The sequence below is a fragment of the Anas platyrhynchos genome, chromosome 4 (genome assembly GCF_047663525.1).
Source record: "Anas platyrhynchos isolate ZD024472 breed Pekin duck chromosome 4, IASCAAS_PekinDuck_T2T, whole genome shotgun sequence".
NCBI lineage: Eukaryota > Metazoa > Chordata > Aves > Anseriformes > Anatidae > Anas > Anas platyrhynchos.
In genome coordinates, this window is record NC_092590.1 from 68,836,199 (window position 1) to 68,858,017 (window position 21,819).

At 39.9% G+C, this 21,819-nt stretch overlaps 2 protein-coding genes across 20 annotated transcripts in view; one reads left to right on the forward strand and one right to left on the reverse strand.

Annotated features, from left to right (window-relative positions):
* ABLIM2 (actin binding LIM protein family member 2) overlaps window positions 1-7,515 on the reverse strand; it is a 138,753-nt gene extending 131,238 nt beyond the window's left edge. For 3 of the 12 annotated variants that reach the window (XM_038177913.2, XM_038177911.2, XM_038177902.2), the window contains exon 1: window positions 7,359-7,505. In XM_038177913.2, the coding sequence (XP_038033841.2) occupies window positions 7,359-7,464 (106 nt within the window). In that variant the 5' untranslated portion in view covers window positions 7,465-7,505. Of the gene's footprint in view, window positions 1-7,081; window positions 7,210-7,358 lie in introns of those variants that run through there. The other 9 variants (XM_038177915.2, XM_038177914.2, XM_038177908.2 and 6 more) reach the window with 7 other exon arrangements.
* The window catches only part of SH3TC1 (SH3 domain and tetratricopeptide repeats 1), an 83,937-nt gene that overhangs the window by 32,427 nt on the left and 29,691 nt on the right, over window positions 1-21,819 (forward strand). The window contains exons 1-3 of one of the 8 annotated variants that reach the window (XM_005016195.6): window positions 15,017-15,439; window positions 17,561-17,637; window positions 19,017-19,196. The exons of 2 other annotated variants lie outside the window; for them this stretch is intronic. The gene's annotated coding sequence lies outside the window, so the exon portion shown is untranslated. Of the gene's footprint in view, window positions 1-15,016; window positions 15,440-17,239; window positions 17,467-17,560; window positions 17,638-19,001; window positions 19,197-21,819 lie in introns of those variants that run through there. 5 more of the 8 variants (XM_072037803.1, XM_021270009.4, XM_021270006.4 and 2 more) reach the window with 5 other exon arrangements.

Below are 21,819 nucleotides of genomic sequence, written 5' to 3' on the forward strand. Positions count from 1 at the left end.
AAACACTTTCTCCACACGGCCTGGTGCAGGAGAACTTACAAATGCTCCTACACAAAGCTGAAGCTAGAAGTAGTAGTTTTTTTCCTCTAATTTCATGAGATATGAATGAGCCACCAAAGCCTAGGAGGAACGCTGATCAGTAAATAAGCAAGGCATTGAAGATAAATCTGCCTGTAGGTCTCTGTAGCAGAGAGATCCTCAGAAAATTTGGGATTGGATAGGACACCCAGAGGTCCAACACACTGCAGGTCTATACTCAAAGTTAGGTCAGGTTGCTCAGACTTTTGCAAAATAGATTTTTAAAAACCCAGAGGCTCGACATTTTACAGCCATCCTGGGAAAAACTTCCAAATTTCAGGCACTCCCATTCCTGTTTTTCTTCTCCTTACAACCAGCACAAATTTCCCTTGCTCTAACTCCTTGCTGTCACCTCATGCCCTTTCTCCACGTACCTGTGAGGGGAGCTTGGCTCTATCTTCACTACAGCCACTCACCAGGTGTTTCCAGCTGAAGAGAGCAGTGAGATTCCCCCTTGTGCAGGATTTGTTAACCACGCAGGTGGGAACTCTGTACCCAAAGGCACACTGAGCCATGGACAGGCTCCAGATGGCACACAAACCCACTCTGGCCTGTCACCACTACCACATACCCACAACCTGTGCTCAGGTGCAGTGCTGGTCTGCTCCCCAGGCAAAGGCAGAGTGCATTATTTTCGGGTTGGCTCTGCTTTATTTAGCCTGAGTAGGGCAGGAACCGGTGAGCACGCTGGAACTCAGGCCACAAGCAGAAACCCTAAAACTGGCACCCGGAGCCCGACTTGCTGCCAGGTTAGCACATAGCAGAATGGATGGCATATGCACGAGTCACAGGGGCAAGGTGTTGGAGGCGCTGCCAGACGTTTGCTCCAGATCGCCGCCATACAGACATACGAAGGCCCAGCTGTTCCAGATTGCCTTGTACTCCATTTATGTGAATTGGCTGCAAATCCTACTCCATTCCTGCCTTCCTGTCAGCAAGGCCAGTTTCTGTCTGTAGGTCTCTGTGCCCTACACAATTATATACATACAACCTTAAAGATTAGGTCCTCTGTATCTGTGTTATATCTAAAATTGTGATCAAGAGATTGTTTTAACACTGCTGGTATTGCAAAGCCAAAAGAAACACCGGAGCAAGGCAAACTCTACAAGACTATCAAAAGCAAACTTGTCGGCTGAACTCTATTAAAACCCCTCACTGTTCTGTTACAAGGCAAAGCAGAGAAATAACTTGCAGATCCAAAATAAGTTTGCAACTCTGAGAGCACAACAGGAAAGGAAAAGGGACCTAGAGAATCTGTAAACTGGACAAAGTAAACACAAGTAACTGAGATGAAAACAAAGATGAAACTGTAAAAATATTTTTCATGACTTCTAGATCATTCACATAATTTTAAACTGCAATACTGCAACAATCTATGATTTATAAATGCACCTCAGTGAACTCTCTTGACAAAAGTAGAAATAAATCAAGCAAAAACTGGCCTCTGATCAAGAACTCTCTGAATTAACCACCTCATGTTCATTTAGTCCCATTTAGCATAGCTTAGAAAAGATCCCAGTATTTACTTAAACAATTAGTAAAGTGCCTTACTTATTACCTCTGAGGCTTGTTGCCACCTGTGAATCCACAAGTCACACACCTGCAAGGGGAAGGAGCTCTAATGACCTATTTTCTGAAGTTGCCAAAGCTCTTGTATGACACACTCAAGCATAACAGGTTCTTTGACTTTTTCTGCATATGATATGTATCAAACTTTAACTACTCCCTCTTGCCCAAGGATTTTACCCTATAAACAGTCATAGGGATTTGATTTTACTGTCTTGTCCTTTGAAACAGGCTTGAAGGAACGCAAGTACAGTATGCTTACTGCTCCACATTTACACTATATTCAGTTATTTCATTCCATAAACCAGCAGGGGCCAGAATTTTTTTTTAACACCTATATTTATTTTTGTCTCCCAAATAAGAATTTGGCAAGAGGGAAGAGGAAAAACACAGGACAATCACATTTCATCCTCTCTTGATGCATCAGAGACTGACCAATGCTAGATACGTAAAAACAAAGGAGATATTTGAAAACTTTCAAGGACTGCTGTGTTTGTGATCAGTTACCATAGAGTAATAACTGAGGTGCCACGCTTTCTTCTCCTATCTATCATGAGGAGCAATTGTGGTCTGTTATGCTTAACAGTGACAATACTGCTAATTCAAAAAGTAATAGTTACTAAATAGCAAAAAAAAAAATAAATAAATACATATTATGGGAACATTAAAGTCTGTCTTTTTTATCTTTAGTGATATCTTACTATTCAGGAATGTTTATTTTTATTTTTCATGGCTAATTGCAGTGACGCTTTGATTTCCTTCACTACAGATCAAGCAACTTGTACTATACTATCAGGAAAAATCTCCAAACTGAAGGTATTGATCAATATAGCTAATGCCAGTAGAATTGTTTTTACAGAGAAAAGGAGAAAATATGTTCCTAAAGCAGACAGAACGATTCACTGAATGGAGCTTATATTCCTCTCAGATTTCTTTTCTAGAACAGAAAAATAAATAACTGTCCTTCCTGCAAAACAAGACTCCATCTAGATTTCAGAGCACGAGCATCAGCTAACCAGCTGTGAAAAAAAACCCTCCAACATTTCAGACGGTAACAGCTCAAGGCCCTGACACACTGCTAATAGATCTTGACACAGGGAATCATCTAAATTCGGAAATATTTGCCTGAAGGATATATTTAAGGATGCAGACAATGAGCCAGCAAATTGTCTGATAATCTCTGAGGCCCCTCTGCTGCCATGTCTGACGCTGGCCTGCTGGAGGGATGAATGAAGAAGGCACAGTAGTGCTGCTGGTCGTTCCCACTCCCATCCCAGCAGTCATCCCTGCCCTGCGAAAGCCCTAAGCAGAATGCTCTACTTCCACCCAAATATGCTTCATTCCCTGTTATGATCCCTTTGTTTGAAAATTCAGGGTATGAAGGTGAGCAACCCCCCAGCAGGACTGGAAAACACTGCTCTGAGCTTTAAGTCAGGAGGGACACATCTCCACAGCCTGGATTTGGGGGTCTGTAGAGGGTAGAAGGTGAATGGTTTGTCAAAATCAGCAAAACTATGATCAGGGTTTCCTCACTTTGAATATTGGCGAGCCCATGTCACAGAATGAGGAAAAAGAGGGGAAAAGTTATCTCAACAGCCACACTTTGTTTTTTCAATTATTTATCTCTTTACATTTCTTGGCTTTCTGTTTCTATCATAAAATTGAATATTGGGCATTAAGTATGTAAGCCCTGTGCAGCAAAACCAACAGTGCTTTACTACTGTGCTTAAGTGGCAGCCAGCTGTGGCCAGAAGAGCAGACACACAGGGTGTTCGGTACTGCAGACACCATGACGAAGACGGGCAGGTTGGCAAGAAGCAGACCTCACTCGTGGAGCAAAACGTCTGGGTGTTTTAAAGGAGAACAAGCTACCTTTCCCATCTGAGCAGAGCTCGGGTAGCACAGAAAGGCCTGCAGCAGGCAGGATGTCCTGCAGTCAGAAGTTACCGGCTGATGAAACTATCACCTGATAATCTCTTCCGACCAATTTTCACCCTCTTGTAGCAGTGCTGTATATTCTTACCATCAAAGAACATGATGCTGCAAAGAATAATCTCCAACAACAACAACAACAACAAAAAATTAAGGAAGCCTAAGATACTGCTTCCTACTTTTTTACAATCCAAATATATGTGTGTATATATATATATATATGTATATATATATATACACTCCACGCAATTCAATTTTAGAGCAAGAATTACCATCAGCAATTACATGCCATTGTATACTTTCTCAGGGAGATCGTACCATGGCTAAAATGGCAAGGAAATTAAGTAGCTCTAATTCTGTTTAATTACTAAACTTGGAGGACTGCACATTATTATCTTCACACATACATATTTCATTAGTTGGAGAACTCCAAAGCAAGGCGACCTCTTGATGCTCCCATCAAGTAACTTAATGCTCTCTGCTACCAGTGCTCAAAAGGAAGGGATGAAAGTAAAACAGGAAAATATACTTGTCTGAAACAAGCAGGCTATTGTCTCTGGGGAGGGTTCCTGTTGGCCTATTTACATGTGAACTTTGAAAAGGAGTTAAGCATCTCCCTGGCAGGGCAGGAACCAGTGTGACCAGCCTGTGCAGCCTCTTTTGTAACCAGTGCCACTATGGCCATGCGCCATTTGGGTTGTGAACCTCTGTCAGCAGCTCTCTGATCCACACAACCAAATTTTCCCTCTAATGTAACAGTTTAGAAACTAAAGAGCCAAGTGAATTTGTGTCATGACATTTAATTTAATCTAATCTGAGATAATTCACCTAGTATGTAATTAGCTCTGTGATTCTTCTTGCACTTAAATAATCAACACCATGTTACCCCATTTCTGGGAACTGATGGAAACCTAGTTTTCTCAATTTCAAATTTTTAACCTACTTTGTTCTTTTTGCTATGATTTCAAGACAGCAAAGAACTGGGATATCAGGCTGATAACCATATTATAAATTATTAAAAGTACACTCAGAATCCTGAATACACAGCCATTTCATGCAACTCTCCTAGGTATAGAGGGGTTGTAAATGAGCCCTTGCTTAGAAATGTTTTCAGACAAGGTCAGAGGTAAGTATATGGAATTCAGCTGAGGATAATCATGTGTGGGAAAATCTAATTATGCTATAAATACTAATACATTTGAGTTGTGTTTTCCTATGCCACATGATCATATGTTTTCTAGATGTAAAACTATACCATGAGTCTGTAGTTCATTAATACAGAATGACATTTCAGAGAACTATACAGCCACTTTAAATGGTATTATCTGTGTCTATGTATCATAAACTAAATCACATTACCAAATGTAACCATTTGTACATCTAAACGGCAAGGCAGCGTGGCAGGGATCCAGGCAGGGATCCCAATGATGTGGCACATCAGCACAAGACACACAGACTGAGCAAAGGCTTCTGGAGTAGCAAGTAGAGATCCACAAAGGTTGACTCCATCTCATGAGGATGGATCACCAAACACAGCAGCAATGCCTTAAACCTTATGTGGCAGTGATTTTGATGCCACATTTCAGCCTGGTTTTCTTGGCAGAGACAGAAACATCCTTCTGCTACAACACCACCACTGAGCTTTGAATTACAGCCTTTCCAGAGCAATTTTGGTGGAAATCTTTTGTAAGCAGTAATTTTACTCAAGTGAGTTGTGGCATTAAATTTGCTGTACGATAGTTGCACTACTGATGTTAACAGAAATTTTCCATTGCTTTTGCAGAGTAGAGGTGGGCTCCCCACATTTAATTTATCATAGAAATTGATTGCAAATTTTTTACATAGTCCACACAGACACGGTAAATCCAAATCTGGAAACATCAAAGCTAAAGTGATACTTAAAAACAATGCTCCTAAAACTGCCAGTTGTAATTTCAAATGAGAGCTAAGGACTCTCAGGGGTTTTTCCACCCTTTTTCCTAGGATGTTATTTTTATCTTGGCACTGTTCATTAGTTCTCTTTCATTTACGCTGTATTTGGTGCAATTACACAGATAGAATTGTGTCAAGTCTCATCTATACTAGACTGTTATCCACAAACTTTTCTTCTGTGTTTCTGACTTTACAATCTATCAAATTTGTGTTTAAAACATTCTCAGGATGCAACTCTGGAATTTTCTACTCCCTCTCTCAGCCTCAGCTCTACTGCTACAGAATTTAAATGCTTCACAGTGCTGCATATTCTTCTGTTGGAGATTACAGATGGGGAACAGGATAGGATTCTGTGCTTGACTTTAATCATCTCCAATGCAGATGTCACCATCTGCGTTAACCATCTAGATTCCTTTAGAGGCAGAAGAAAGGCTCGGGATTTCCAGCACCCCTGAACATGCTCTCGCTCTGCTCCCACCTGCCCCAGCCTGGGCACTTGGCAGGCTGGAAGTGCGCCTTCCACGCACAGACCACACGGGAGCACAGCTGATAGGCATATGTGGAAATCGCTACGCTTTCAATAGAGGAAATGCAAAGCTCCGTTTTTATCTGAAGCCTCCAGCAGGTGTTTGACCCCGGGTCTCTCACTGCTCTAACAAGGAGCCCGTCTTCCTCTTTGTTTGCGTTAGGCTCTCATTTGGCTCGCTGCGAGGATGTGGTGTGATTAAGCGTGTTGACATACAGAGTCACCACGTAATTGTAGCTATTCAACGTCTCCCTGTTGTTGTGGCAGAGGGTATATTTAGCAGCTACAGTTATGCTCAGAAATGAAATATACAATCAGCTCTGAAAGCCTCCCCCTTTCCCTATGCACAACCCTGGGTTTGCCTTAAAGACTGTAATATTGTGCGATCAGCTGAGCTCTGAAGCAATCACCCGCCAGAGCCACCCAATGCAGACGAATGCTGAATCGCTGGAAAACACAATTCCAAGCCCGTTCACAAATCCTGCATGTATCACGGGGGGAAGGAGGGGGGGGAGGGAATAATAAAAAAATACTTTTGTATTTCCCTGGGCAACTGGATCTCCTGGGTGGAAATCGTAGCTGGTGTTCCAACAAAACCTGCGTGGTTTTCACCTCCCCTGCCAGCACGCAACCTCAGCCGGGAGCAGAGGCCGAGCTTTCAACCCCAATATTTCAACCCCAAACCCGTCTGATGAGCTGCGGGCTCCTTCCCTGCGGGATGCCGGGTGGGGAAGGGGGGCAGCAGGTTCCTGCCCCACGCTCGGCGGGGTACCGGGGGCGCCGGCTGCCGAGCCCACCCCGCGGGGCTCCCTGCGGTGTGCGGGCGGCGCCCGGCTCCGAGCTCTCCTCGGAGATGCACATACGTACAATAATAATAATAATAATAATATATATATATATGTAAAAATACAGAAATCTTTACTCTCCGCAATTTCCAGCTGCCCCCCCACCCCGCAAAAAAAAAAAAACGCGACAATGTCCCCCTCCCGATAGCTGGCTCGGTGCATATGTAGGGGTACGGGGGGGGGTCCTCCCGCTGCCTCCTACCTGTGCCGGTGCTCATGTCGCGCAGGAGGGGCCGCCACCGTCGCCACCGCTGCCGCCCGTCCCCGCCGCCCGTCCCCACGGCCCCGCGGGCGGCCCCGGCCCCATCCCCGCCCGCCGCCGCGCTCCGCCCCTGCCGCAGGTGCCCAGCACCCCGGCCACCCCAGCGGGCACCTTGGGGTTTTCGGCAGCTCCGTGCCTCCTCCAGGGGGTTACATCTCTCTCCAGGGCTGCGGGGACCCCCCCCCCCGGTTCTCCCCCAGCCGCATCCCGCTCGCACCTTTTTCCCCGGCAGCTCCCCTTCCTCCGCATTTTCCTGCCGGTGCTCGGCTGGTGAGGTCGCCGACGTTTGTGCAAAGCGGGTCGCTGCACAGGTGCTTTAGCATGTCCCCGGAACGGCCAGGGAAGGAGGATGAGGATGTCTGAGCTCTTCCTCAGCTCGGCCCGGGCTCCAGGCAGCGCTGCACCGCAGAAGACGTTTGGCAGCAAGTGTGGTTATTGAGGAGAGGAAGGGAGTGCTGGCTGGAGCAGGGGCACCTCACTGATCCTTCATTTGTGAAATTAGAAAGACTCACAGTGTTTTGTGAAAGCCAGCCTGTCCAGTATTCCATCTATCTAACAAATCATTGCTATAATTCTGATAGAAATAATGTGTGCTTTTTTAATTATTATTTTAATAAAACAGCACCCAAACTTCCATTTTAAGAAACCCAGCAAGATCCAGATGCAGTTACATAAGCACATCATGTTGCACAGCTCCTCTGATGCTGTGTGCAGGGCAGCTTGGCATAACACTACCAGCGTGAGGAAGCAGGAGCGTGCAGAGGACTCCTGCTCTGCACTCAAATGATGCAAATTCTGGAGATAATTGCTGCCACTGGGAAGAGTATGGACCTGCACTCAGGCATCACAGGGATATGGGATCAGACAATCCAAGCTGGTGCCCCACTGCTGACAGCCAGCAGCAATGGATATTTGCAGAGCGGACTTGCTGAGCCAAATGAGTTTTCTGCATGTTTAAGAACCTTCCATGCATTTTCTTCCATTACCTTGCCCAACTGTTTTATTTTATTTTTTTATTTTTTGTTTTGTTTTGTTTTTCAGTCTATGCACACTTCAAGCAACCGCAGTACCCTGCTTGAGACATTTCACAGCTGAACTATGGGTGCTGCGAAGAACCACCTGCTTTTGTTTTGAACCTGCTATTTGCTATCTTTATTCAATGCCTACTCACTCTTGTAGTGGAAGAGAGAGCAAACATATTGTTCCCTATTCACTTTCTCTGTGTCACTTATGAATCTGTCCTATCAGATTCCACCCTTCACTCCTACTCTGCTTAGTCATTCCTTGAAGCTCATGACTTGTAACTTCAGTAGCATGCTGCTATCCCTTTCTGTCATTTGCAGAATGCATCTTTAATTGTTCAATAGCATGTTTTGCTAACTGCCTTTATTGCCATTTTTCCATCCAGCAACCTTCTGCCACCCACTTGCCAATGAAAGCTTTCTTGCACTGCCCAGTTGTGCTAAAGCATGGCAGAGGAGTTGCAGTTGGCCTTGTAGAACTTCACTAGGTTGCACACTGTACAAGAATATCCATGTGTTTATGTCTGTTACATATCAGAGTAGCAGAAATTTATAGAGCATCTCAATTGTGGCAATGCAGCAGCATCCATCTTGTCTTTGTTCTGCATTCATGTTAATAAGATCTGGCTTCCAGCATCACCGCAATTTGTGTAACAGTTTAATCATGAAATATCTTTGCATATAATAACTATCATGAGTTCAAGGCATTCTTTGAGTGATGCTAGTAAGCCTGTGGCTATGCAGAAGTGTTGCTTTGAAAGCAAAATTAGACATAACTTGCTGTGTTGAAGGTGGTGGATGTGCAATCAATACTGGGTGTAACAAGAGGGAACTGCTTTAGGCTTTCAGGCTGCTAAAGTTGGACCCTTCTGCTGGGCAGCAGTGCAGAAGGAGACTGAACACTAAAGCCGTTGCTTATTCATTTCAGAGAAAACCCCAGGTCTATGAGTGGATTCTTGAAGTTCTATCAGTCATGGAAACAACCAAAAGGCCCAGTTACTACCCAAATGCTCAGAATGGTTTGCTGAGCACATGGCACAAACGTGCTTTAGGAAATGCTGTAAGAAACAGATTTTGGAGTTCAAAATTCTCCTTGTTTAAGACAACAGCACCTGCCACAAGCTTAATTAGGGGTCCCTGTGACCCAGTGCATAACTCATATGCTGCCACTCGGTAGGACCTCACCACTCCAACCAAGAGACCATGAAGCAATCCCTGCTTTTGTGGACTATCATCCAAAACAGCCTCATCCAGGACACAGAGGGCAAGAGAAAACTCTGCCTGAATGACCTTTTGAAGTAGTTTAATGCTAGTAGTTTTAAAACCATCCAGAAAGAGTTGTCAAGAAGGTTAACGTTAAACAATTTACACCGAGCATTTTGTCTCGTAGACAAAACAGCTGCGATCCTTCAGGACAATGATACACCCTGAGAATGATCACACAGTCATCAAGGCACTGCAAGATTCAGTCTCATGTTACCAATTAAAATTTCAGGCTAATAGGCAATGCTGACAATCATTGTGACAATCATCTCCTGACAGTGTTTGTGAAAGTGATCAGCTTGTCCAGCCACTGCGAAAAAGGCTGAAAAGTCACAGAACCACAGAATCCTCTAGGTTGGAAGAGACCCCCAAGATCAGTCTCCAAAATATCAGCATTTTGAACCACTTCTGTCGTTACTGGAAATTGAACTGGCATTTGACAGTCCTGATAGTCTGGCTTCCACCAAACCCTCAATGTTATCCTGGGAGAGATTAAAAAACTCTGTGCAAGGCAAAAAACTTTACTTTTATAGTATATGAATGTTTTCTAACATTTCTTCACTAATGTTATTCAGGGATATTGGACTAGACAATTTTACAGGTCCCTTCCAATGTAAACCATTCCATGATTCTAAGAACTTACATTGCATTTTACTGTACCTGGGTATTTAAACTGTGTGTTTCTTACTTATATTCATACATCTTCTATTACATTAGTTCTATTGGAATAAAAATCTTTGCTTTCTGTTGAATTGCTAACCACCCCAAATATCAGAAATGAATCCATGACAAATAAAAGAATACATCCCACATTTCATTTTCTCTGCTTCCAGAAAACAGATGGATATAGTCAGGTTCTTACTGCCAGGCAAGTTCTGTGATATTGTGGTGTGCTTGACTTGAAATTATGTATGGCTTCATGTAAAGGAAAAAGGAGTGAACACTTTAAATATAAAATAGAACAATCAATATAGCATATATTCATGAATAGATACTAGCGTTACACTTGACAATGTTTATGTTCTTGTTCTTGTGTATGCCTCTGTATCTTAAGTACACTGCAGATTTATGGACTGACAAAATATACATTCTCGCAGAAGCTGCCCCATATTTTTTTTTCTGTATATTTAAGTGAAGTTAAGAACATTGCTTATATTTCTCTTTCTTCACTTTTTCTTTTTTACTTTTCTTAAAATTCAGAGTGTTCAATAGGTGTTGTATTCAATTAATAATACTAGCATTTTAAAATTCAGTTTCTCAGTAAGGCTGCCATACAATATTTTTATTCAGAATTTTTATTGGGCAAGTCCAGTTGAAGCAAACAAAAAAAGACTGTTTTTTTTTTTGTTTGTTTGTTTGTTTGTTTGTTTTTTCCCAACAATGGGGAAGCCATAGGCTCCTCAGTGCAATAAAATCAATAAAATTATTACTTTTAGTTAATTGTTTGTCTGCAAAGTTTTTTTAGGTCATTGCCAGTATAGTAAGAAAGGGGTCATATTTTAAAAGCATCCCAATGATGGAAGGTCAATCTACAGGAACTTGCTGCTCTGCATGTGGAATGAAAAAACACTCCCTTGTGAAAAACCATTCACCCAGCCAGATATTAGAAGTGATTTACATTCTTGTCCACAATATAGGAGATCACAATTTCAAATACCTGATGAAGGATAAGAAGTTGGCCCTTGGCTTCACGTTCAAAGCGGAGATAGTACCACAGGATATTCAGGGTAACCTAGAGCAAAACTTTAAAAAAAAAAAAAAAATTAGTCAGTTTGTGGCAGTTATACTATTAGTTGCACAAATTCCTATTAAAATGACCTAAACTTATCATAAACAAATCAGAAAAAAATAATCTACTGTGCATCTCTGTATTTTTTACCATTGAAGTCTATGAGGTAGTCCTGAAAACTGAGCTTAATCTGCCAAGAAACTTTGGCATTTCTTTACTTTGTCAACTTAAATCTAATAATTAGGATCGTGTTTACTCCAAGTTGCTGTCTTTTGACAACTATTAGATCTGCTGTAAGATGAAAAGTGATCTTGCAATCCATACTAATTTATTTTGAAGAGCTTATGTTTTAAATGACAAGTTGTCCCTCAATTTCGTTCCAGAAATTTCTAATTTTCCTATTACTCCCAGTTCGAGTTATGGCTTGTTCAACATTCAGGCTACTATATTCAGGCTACTACATCAGGGAATTGCTGGTTCTGGGACAGCTGCCAAAATGGGCCAGGCTTGTGTTTGCAATGTGTTGGTGCCTGTGACACTGGGTACTTCTCCACCATGTTCCTGGGTTTGTCGTGTGTTGCTTTGGCATTGATAGTAAACAAGATGTAAGTCAAGTCTGAAGTCTACAAAGAATAACAGGCCGAGAGATCTTAAAATGAGATTCAGGATATGAAAATAAATTGCCAGCTATTTACTAAGCCAGAGGTACACATGTTTATAACTAATGAATTAGTGTGGAGAAGCTGTAATGAAATAACAACAGAGCACTATATGGAGATGTCTGTATTGCAATACCAAGATGTCTGTAACAACTTTTATGTACAGCTCCTCTTACACCGTGGGCAGAATATAAATATTACATCAGCAGTTTCAACTTAGGCATCAATTACCCATTACAAACCTAAATGCATTATGATCAGTAGGTCAAATACAACTCAAGGCAAACTTTGAAAACAGAAAGAATGGAATAACATCAAAGGGAACAATGGCTGAGGATGAAAGAATTCTCTGTTACAATGAGACAATCAGGGACTGTTCTCTCATGTCAGCAGTCAGCTTTTGGAAAGTTGGTCAGAACAAATAAATTTTAATATTGGAGACTTCTGCATATGACAGGAAGTCTAGCAGGTAATGCTATATAATTTATATCCAAGAATGACAACCACAGAAGTTATAGAAATGAGTTGTGCAGAAATATAAATACAAAAAATGATTTGGGGAAGAGCCAAGATAAGGCGTGAATAATATAAAAGTCACAACTACACGTGCAAAAACATTGGCAAAAATTTAACTTGAATTTGAGAACAGCAGATGAAGCTTTCAAGGATTCCAGTGCAATGTTACACAGTTTATGTAGCTAGTGAAACCAGTACCCCTGTCTGTAAATTTGTAAATAATGTGCTTTCTGTAGTAAACAAGCTTGAACTCTAATACTATCCCCTTTGTGCCTGTTGCAGAGAGGTTAGCACTTATTAAGCACAGTGTGATCTCTTGCAGATGTGACTCCTTGGAAAATTACCGCTTTTGTGAAGCTGCAACTTCTCACTTCAAGTAGCTGATATTATAGCCCACTGTCCCTGAGTCAGTTTAACTCTGTACTCTGCAGAACAAGCTGATATATGCGGATTTGCTGTTGCTTGCCCCGCATTGCATCTCTAACACTGTTGTAATCTAAAAAAAAAATACTGTACTGTGTTAGCAGAACTTAGACTCTTACTAGGTGACAAAATTTTCACGTAGCACCATCTGCGAACAAGGCCTTGCCTGAGATTCATGACAGTTTATAGAAGTTTTGCCTCACTCTGCCAGGGAATATACCTGGTTTGGAAAGCATCAGACCCCAGGAAAATGCAGCTGTGACTAAACAGTTCTGTGGATGTCCTCAACTGCATTAAAGCTGTCTCTTGCTTTCCAGGCTTAACGATACCAGTCAAAGGCCCTAGTTTTTATGTAATGGCTTGGGCCAAGCCTACCTAAAAGAAAAGTTAAAGGTGGCTGAGGCTTGTGGATAATGTATGCAGAGAAGTCACCTAGAAAATAAGGAATAAATGATTATTTATTTTTTTTTATTTTTACTTCTCCAAAATGGATCAAAATGGTGAAAAATGGATCATTACTGAATATAATGTATAGACATAAGACACATACTGTGCATTTAATGCAGTGTACCCAGCAAGTGCTAGTTATAATTTTTCTTTTTAGTTGCATGCCCTTAAATGTAGTAAAAATATCTTTATAGCATGTCCCCTCCCCAGTCACACCTTCACATAATTACAGTTTCTGTTGGCACTAACAGAAATAAAAATAAAGCACCTCCAGTCTCAAAACTAAAAGCTTTAAATTTGTGTAAATTGTATTTCACGTAATCAAAAGTTCATAAATGGAATTGTAAGATGGTTCAAAAGCTGAAATTCAAATAGGAAGCATTTTGAGTTCCAGTGATTTTCAGATCCTTATTGAAAAATCCTCCACTGTGCCTCTGATATTCTTTATTAAATAGAAAATCTTTCCACATATCTCACAAGACTGATGATTTCACTGTATCTTTTAACTATTTTATTCTTTTTCTAAGAAATATTGCATGAAGCATGCCAAGGCTGGACACTTAAGTAGCAGAAAGTGTTGGGCTCGTTATGTTTATTGCCATCATTTCATATTCTTAGTCTTGGTGTCTTTAGACAATCGTTCAATAGAGATACATAAAAGAGGAAGGGTGCTCCTAGGAGAAGCTGAGATCTAGTAGCTACAGACGGAACTGCAAACACTGGACGCTTGAACACACGAGCCCTTCTTCAGGTCTCAACTAGAGGGCAGCAGTAATTTGGAAAAATCCCCGTTTTCTCTGCTAGTTTTATACGAGTGCAGGAATTTATGGTCATTTGTTAAAGTCAAAGCTATCAATATAAGATTTTCTATCTTTTAGACATTTCAGGGACTGGAGGCATTAATCCCAAAATATAAGAAAATAATATTTTACTCTATATTTATCAAAAGTAAAATCCTTATATGGCGCACCTACCACCAGTATTCATTTCATTGATCACGGAAGCTACCTACACTAACTTTGTGTGGCACAAAGATGACATGATGATAAATCACAGTTTTATGATAATTTCTAATCTGGTGGCTATCTATTGTTTTGATCCTCCAGGTATTCCTTCAGGCATATCCTTTCACAGAGCATCAGCAGAGACGAAAGCAAACCTTTGTTCTACTGAGTCTAAATTGAAATATATATTTATATATAGCAGTTTCCTCCACTTTGGATGCCTAAGTCAAAATTTCCTTCCTCAATACCAAAATTAGCTTATGAAATATCTGCATTCCATGTATATTCAGGTTCCAATAAGTACAGTTCCTTCACACTGTATTTTCCAGCACTAATCCTAACAGACTGCTGAAATTTCAGTACTGCAGATTTCAGTGTATAGTAGAAGTCATGGCCTCCTACTCCAGTCTGGTTTTAAGTCCTCAAAATAAACATGTTCAGATATACTGAAATAGTTTTCTGTTTTAAAAACTAGATGGAAAACTGACAATATAAATAAGAAACTAGCTCAGCGAAAAAGAAGAAATTTCTTCAAAGGAAAAGAAGCATTACATTCATTTGAGCAGAGTAGATAACATATTATCATATTAGCTTTCCTTGGAAATCCACAGGAAGGTTACAAATTTGTCCTTAAGAATAAACTCTTATTTCTCCCTGAAAACTTTAAGCAGCTGGATAAGTCAACCTTTAATGAAAAAAATTAATTCACCTGGTTATGAAAGGAAGTGCTCATTTTCCTTTAAGTTGCCCAAAATGCTTTAAAAGGTGTCTCTTTAGGTTATGGAGGGGTGGTGGTGGCAATTAAAGTATAAATTGAACTAAGTTTAGATAATTCTATTTCACCTTCCTCTTTTTAATAGCTGTATGTTTGTGGAAGAGCAGTACTATTGCCTCTATGTCAAAATACATTTCCTAAATTCTTAAGGCTTTTTTCTGCTTTTTAGAGACCTGAATTTCTAGGTGGTTTGTTAATTGCAGTGGCTAAGGAAAGATATATGGAATCCAATTTTGTTTAACAGCTTTAATAATAAAATAGAGAAAGCTTGTTCCCTGTACTGGAGCTTGTGAATACAAACCCTGACTGCTTTTGGTTTGGGGGTCATGAAGAAGTATAAGCTGTCTGTGGTATGTGTGAATCCAAAGTGTGTACCTGATTATGGGAGGTTGTTAAGGCTGTGGGTCAGAAAATAAATCTTGGTGATACAGAAGGAAGGAAATGATAAATCTTCTGAGTGGTAAGTGTGAAATACTATTTTTTTATTGTGAGATGATGAAACTATTCTAGAAGGTTTCTTTTTCTCTAATACGTGAGAGACCTGAAATCTGTGTCATGGCTGAAACAGAACAGGGAGTCCTATCATGACCTTCTTGCCTGCCTGGACTGGGATACGAGCCCAAATGTTTTCACTGGTATGAGCTTGTTGACTTTTTGGTCTGTGGCCAAAAATGTCCTCAAGCAACTAACAGTGGTTCTCAGGAGCTGCTAAACTTAGGAGGAAGTTTTGTCAGGAGTGTACCATGTTGTGGTTTGTTGAGGGATAACGAGCTTAATAGAAACTATTATTAATGTGTGATAATTGTAAGTAAACTTAGCTGTTATTTAGTGCACTAGGTAAATAGCTAAGGAACAGTGTTGAAGCAGTGTAACAGCTGGATGTTTTGACTCAGCATTTTCCTGCAGACTACAAGGCAACGGCATTTCCTTACAGATGGATGGGAGTATATTTTTCTTTTCATGTTTTCTGTTTTTCCTTTCTAACCTAGCCTGTGGAGCTGGGGTGGTGTTTTTTCCAAGACCTGGGGGAAGTAAAGCTATCTGGGTTCCAACCAGGCAGGGGAAAAGATGACAGAACTCTGGGAGAAAACACTTTAACTCTTTACCTAACTGTATGTGCAGTCACTGTGGAGAGATAACACGCTAATCAAAAGGAAACATATGGCTAAACCTATTTATAAGGAAGTTTTATGCAGCTGTAATATTGAAACATTGACACAAGGTGCACGTTAGCTTGTTAAAAGTATATATAATTATTTAGGCAAGTTTCTTAAATAAAAGGTTGCTACTGTAGGCTCACATTCCGAGCTGTACAGATTTTACATCTGTGTGCTCAATTGGTATTTCTCTTAAATTGACAGTTCAGATTGTATTGCATTGCTTTTGTTTGTTTTGTAAATATATCTCAACTGCTGGATGAAATAAAACAAAGAGAATAATTCAGCCAAAAAAGCAGCAACTTGCATGACTTCAAGTTTGTCATGCCAGCTGAAGTGATGAATGTTAATTTGAGCAAAACATTAAACAGAAGAGGATCTTTTATTATAGGATTCAGCAAGGGTAAATAGGCTTTGTAACACTTAGTGGGCTTGAGATGAAAGATTATCTAGCAGGAATTTAGTAAACAGGTAGAAAGACCCCTTCTTGCCTAAATCTGTTATTTGCTGCAAGTTAATAAGGGTTCCAAATAAGTTACATTTCAATGCGCTTAAGCATTAAAGTTGGTCCCTTTGGTAGCAGGCTAAAATATGCTTTCATAGGTATATCTCTAACTGTGATAGAAGAGTAGTTAGAATAGAAGGTGTAGCCTGGCCTGAATATTAAAATGTGTTGTTTTTCCCAATGTAAGCTGCTCTAATGAAAAGCTGCTGGACAAATATGCAGCTGCAGAAGGGCAGACAAACAGGATAATGAAAAACAATGACAGAGAGAGACAATTAGAGGAAGTTTCTTGTTTCAACACGCAATGTCCTCCTGGCAGCTTCTTTTAATGATTCTGAAAAGCTCAGGGACAACCACATGTAAACAGGCTGTTAAGTCTGCTTGTAATCTTTATAGTTAAACAAGATGGATTCTGAAGCCTGCTCTTTCACATAAGGAAACCTGAGCAGGTGGCACAACTCACACATAGCAAATTTTTGTGATTAAAATGTAGTCCAGTGGATGTGATTACTAATACGGAAACCACCCTGCTAACTTTGTCTTCTTCCTGTTTGCTACAGTATATTGGTCTCTAGAGTTATTTGATGGGAGCAGCTGTTCACAACTTCAGTAATGCTGAATAAAATCTCTGTGATGTGGATTGGTACTCTTTTAAAAAGACAAGAGAGCATTGCCCTGAGGTTGAAAACTTTGTTTTCTTGCTTCCACTTAAACTACATGGAAGTAGACATCCCCATGAAACTAAACATGGCATGATGAAATGCACTTTGGAGTAAAATCATAGAGGACAGCTGAAGAAGGTACTGAAAAGGAAGTTAAGGAACTGTGAGTTCAGCTGATATTTTGTAACTTGGTTCCTTAAGCAAGATATGTCTCTCCTGATTTCACTTCTCTAAAACAATTGTTTGTACTTTTTGAGATTTTAGGGATGCACGAATCAATGGTATGTGTGTATGGATTCTGCAGTGACTGGGGCATAGAAACAGAAGATTGAAGGTTGGTAATCATGGAGGAAAATAGGTTTAGATTTATTTTTATTTTTCTCAAGATTATTTTAGGTTCACATTGGGGGAGGGGGGGGGGGGAAAGGAATACCAGCAAAGATCTGAGCTTATAATGTGATGAAAGGTTATCCTTTAGTATACAAACAAAATAAATGTGCTAAAAAGATTTAGACATTTATAAAAGTTATATCACCATTTTACAAACAACTAATTTTCTATAAATATGGTATTTCATACTGTGGGCACAGCTAATTTATAAATTAAAAATGAAGTGGCACTAGAACACAGCTTTGTGTACTGTGTCATGGAGCAATATCAAATAGATTCCAATGGGAGAGAAGCCCTGTGGGATGGTTGGTTAGGTGTGATTTATACACTCACTTGAAAAGAATTCAAAATTTATAGTATCTTGAAGGATGGAGTGTTCCCAAACATACTGTGGGAACAGATTGGCTAATCTGCATGAAGTAGTATTTACAATTCATGTTAATATAGTATGACTGGCTGAAGTAAGGTAAACAAGAGTGTGATTTGTAATTAATCACTACTTTATAAAGTCAAGAAGCAACTCAAATGTGCATTGTGATTTTGCTGTCTGGGGATGTCTGAGATGCCAGATACATGGACTTTGGGGCAGACGTCCTCTCTTTGTTCTGTTCTCATTTAGTGCCTGCTGCAATGCTGAGGACAGCCCGCACCACTGGCATTTAGGGGTACATAGTGCTTACCAGCAAGGTGGCTGTGTGTGGAATATTCACTGTTTAGGCAGAAAGAGAAGATAAAAACAAAGTCATCTTCATCTTATTGCAGAGGACAAAAAGCCAACAAATTTGAAGTGGGATGGATTCTTATTCCTTTGCCTTTATGGGTCATTTCTTTAGGCTGTGGCATCTGAATCATTGATAAAGTCTTGTGTATGTATTCCTTAACTTCCAAAACTTATGTAATGCTATGTGGCTGCAGATTGCATGATTCAGCTGCAAAGCCCTACACTTTGCAATTTAAAACCAAGTGTATCAGAGTGAGTTCACTGTCAAATAATTCTTCATGAGGCTTTCTGTAGCCATAATGATAGCAAGAAATCTAATTCTGTGATCAAAAGCAAAGGGGAAACGAAGCCTGGTGCTTCATCTGAAGGTCTATTTGTTACTTTGACTGAACATGCTTACTTAGCACAATGGCCTGGATATGTCCCATGAAACCTTTTAGTAGCTAATGCAAAATGACAAAATGAATTATTGCTTTGAAAAGCAGGAATAAATGAATTCCAGCACATTTGATACATTTCTGCTTTGTATACTAAACTTCAGTAGCTCAACTCCATGCTTGTGAATGTTTTTTTTCCCCTAAAAAAAGCTTTTCAATTAACAGTATCAGTTAATAGACAACTTATTGTACATACCACATCCCGGCCTGGCTGTGCAATCAACAGGAAAGATAAGAAGGTCAAACAGGAAGAGCTGTGCTGGAGTCAGTTCTGACCAGAGCGGAGGAAGGCACAGATCTGCCTGCTGTTTACTGGCATGTTGCAGCAAGTCCTACGTGGAAAAGGTAGGAAACTAGTGCTCTGTGTCTGTACCTCTGCCTCTCACCATTATTTAGGTACTTGAGGTCTAGCATCTGACTCCAGGTTTATCGTTAGCATGTTAGAATTGCAGCCAGTTAAGGGGGGGACAACTTTAGTAGTTTAATACTTTTATGTACCAATAATGTACTGGAAAATGTGTGAATGTGATCTGTTGTGGTTTGAGAAGCTGTTCTGGGCAGTGTTGTGTGAGTTATTCTGTGACAAGAGCATTCCTCCTACTTCATTCTGCTGCGTTAGCTGCCAGAGGCCAAACTGTCAGATCTAACACATAAAACGAAGTGTTGAGATTCACAGATACCTTTTATAGTTTTCTAGTGGTGATCTGATTTTCTTTTGAAGCACCCATAAAACTTGTGTATTTTTAACCAGCTATGCAATCCTAGATTTGAGTCTACAAATCTCAGTGTCAAAACTTGGAAGATTTGAACTTATTGTGCATTCAAAGCTAAACTCTGAGTGGAAAGAATATTTCAGTGCTACAAAGGTATGAAGAAAAATGAATCATGAGGGGTTTAAAACTTCTGAAGAAATCTATCGCGCCTTTCAGATTTGAAGCTGGGTCTTTTTTTGTTTGTAGACTAAACATGAGAAATAATACTGCTTGCAACATAGCTTACTAAGAATTGATAACTAACCTAGTTACTTCACTGAAGTAACTTCAGTGATAAAGGAGTCTGTCTTACATTTTTGGAGAGTGCTCAGATGTCTAAATCCGTGTAACTTGATTACAGATTTGCTTTACATTTCTGTGTAATACATAGTAGGACTGAAGGAAAAGAACTCACTGTTTTAATTTTTGCTTATGTAGTACATAGTATGGATTATTATTATTTTTTTAATTCATGCCCACGACTGACTTACATGAGGACCAAGGCTGTGATTTATTCTAAGTACAAAGTCTGTAATAGTCTTTGTAGTAAGATGTTTCTAGCCTAATAGAGAAGATGCGAAGCAAACGTGAGTTGAGAGAAACGTGGAAGAAAGAATAAGAAAATAATCTAGCATCAGTTTGGGAAAATCATTTAGTTTAACTTTGGATCTGACCATTTGAATGGTCTTGATCTTGTGCAGACTGCAGAGCACAAGATCAAGAATACAGGCAAATGTGCTTCAAATGAAGGTGTAACACAGGTTTTGTTAGTAGCCTTTCTTGGTTTGGAGCCCCTGAGGAATGCAACACACCACAAGATGAGTAAAAATTTGGGGGCTACCAGTGCTCTGTTGTATTGGGTACAGAAGAGGCTGGAGACTTCAATATAGAAGAGTTGCCCATGTTCCAGGAGGGGCGCAGGTGAGCTGAGATGAGGAGGGAAAGAAAGTAGCAGTTGCTCATTTGCCTTAAAGATAGGAATTAATGCATGAAAGGAGCAATCACAGCAACATTCCCAATACGTACGAATTATCCCCTTGGATAAACTAATTGAACTATACATTTACTTCTGGACTCTGGCAATTTCTCCAGCATCTCTATAGCACTCCTGCATGACTACAAATAATCTCTGTCTCTATTCCCATCTCTGTAAAACTATTAAATTGTCCTAAGCCTCCCAGAGGGAAAATAAGTGAAATATTGTGTTGCATGCAGTTTTTTGGCAACTAGTTAAAATACAACCTATTTTATATACTGGGCACCTTTCTCAGACTTAAAAATACATCTTTAAAGATATAGACAGAACCTGTTCAGCATATGTTATTAGTTTTCTTTTTCAACCCTCTTTAATTGGAAGAAATGAATTGAAGTGAAAGTTAATGTTCCTATCATCCACAACTCCTCTTAAAACAACACCAAAAACCAGAGGGGAAAAAAAAAACCTCCACCTTCATAGTCAGGGTAGTGGAAAATATCAAGCTATGTGTTTTTTCTTCTGTATCTGTGTTTTGAAAACAGATACAGGCACTCAATGAAAAGGAAGCAGCAACAGAGGGAAATTGCACACCTCTTGTGTGTGTGGCTTTTGAACAGAGGTTGGTTTCAAAAAATGGGAAGATCACTGGCTTTTTTGGACAGCATCCTACACCAAATATTAATTTATTGGTTGAGCCTCAAAGTACATGAGATATAAGTAAAATGTTTTGTCAGTGCACACAAATACAGAACTAGCTTTAAAAGACAAAGTTCGTCATCAAGATATTAGAACAAATCTTTACTCCACTTCTTCATTATCTTGTAACTGTTGCTATCACTGAATAGCTAGTTTCTAGTAAATACAGTAGTAGAAATTGGGATTATATGTTTATGAAATATTTTTGAGTGATTCAAGCACTGAAGGTTAATATTTATTAAATCTTATAGTAATTAAAAGTTTTCCTCTGCTTCGGTGCTTCTGAATCTGTTTTAATGTGTATTGGAACTATTTGATAATAGATGAGAAAACACCAAGCACAATAAAGATGCTGACATACCTTAGCATTGTTTTTATGTTACAGTTTTGCTCCTTGGGGTACCTGATATTCAAAGGTGAACAGTAAAAGAACAGACGTGATGCAAAATTCAGTGAAAGATTTGTCACTTGGGTTGAAACTTGTATCCCTTGAGATGTGTTTAGGTGTGTGTTTTTGTTTTTGTTTTTTTTTGTTTGTTTGTTT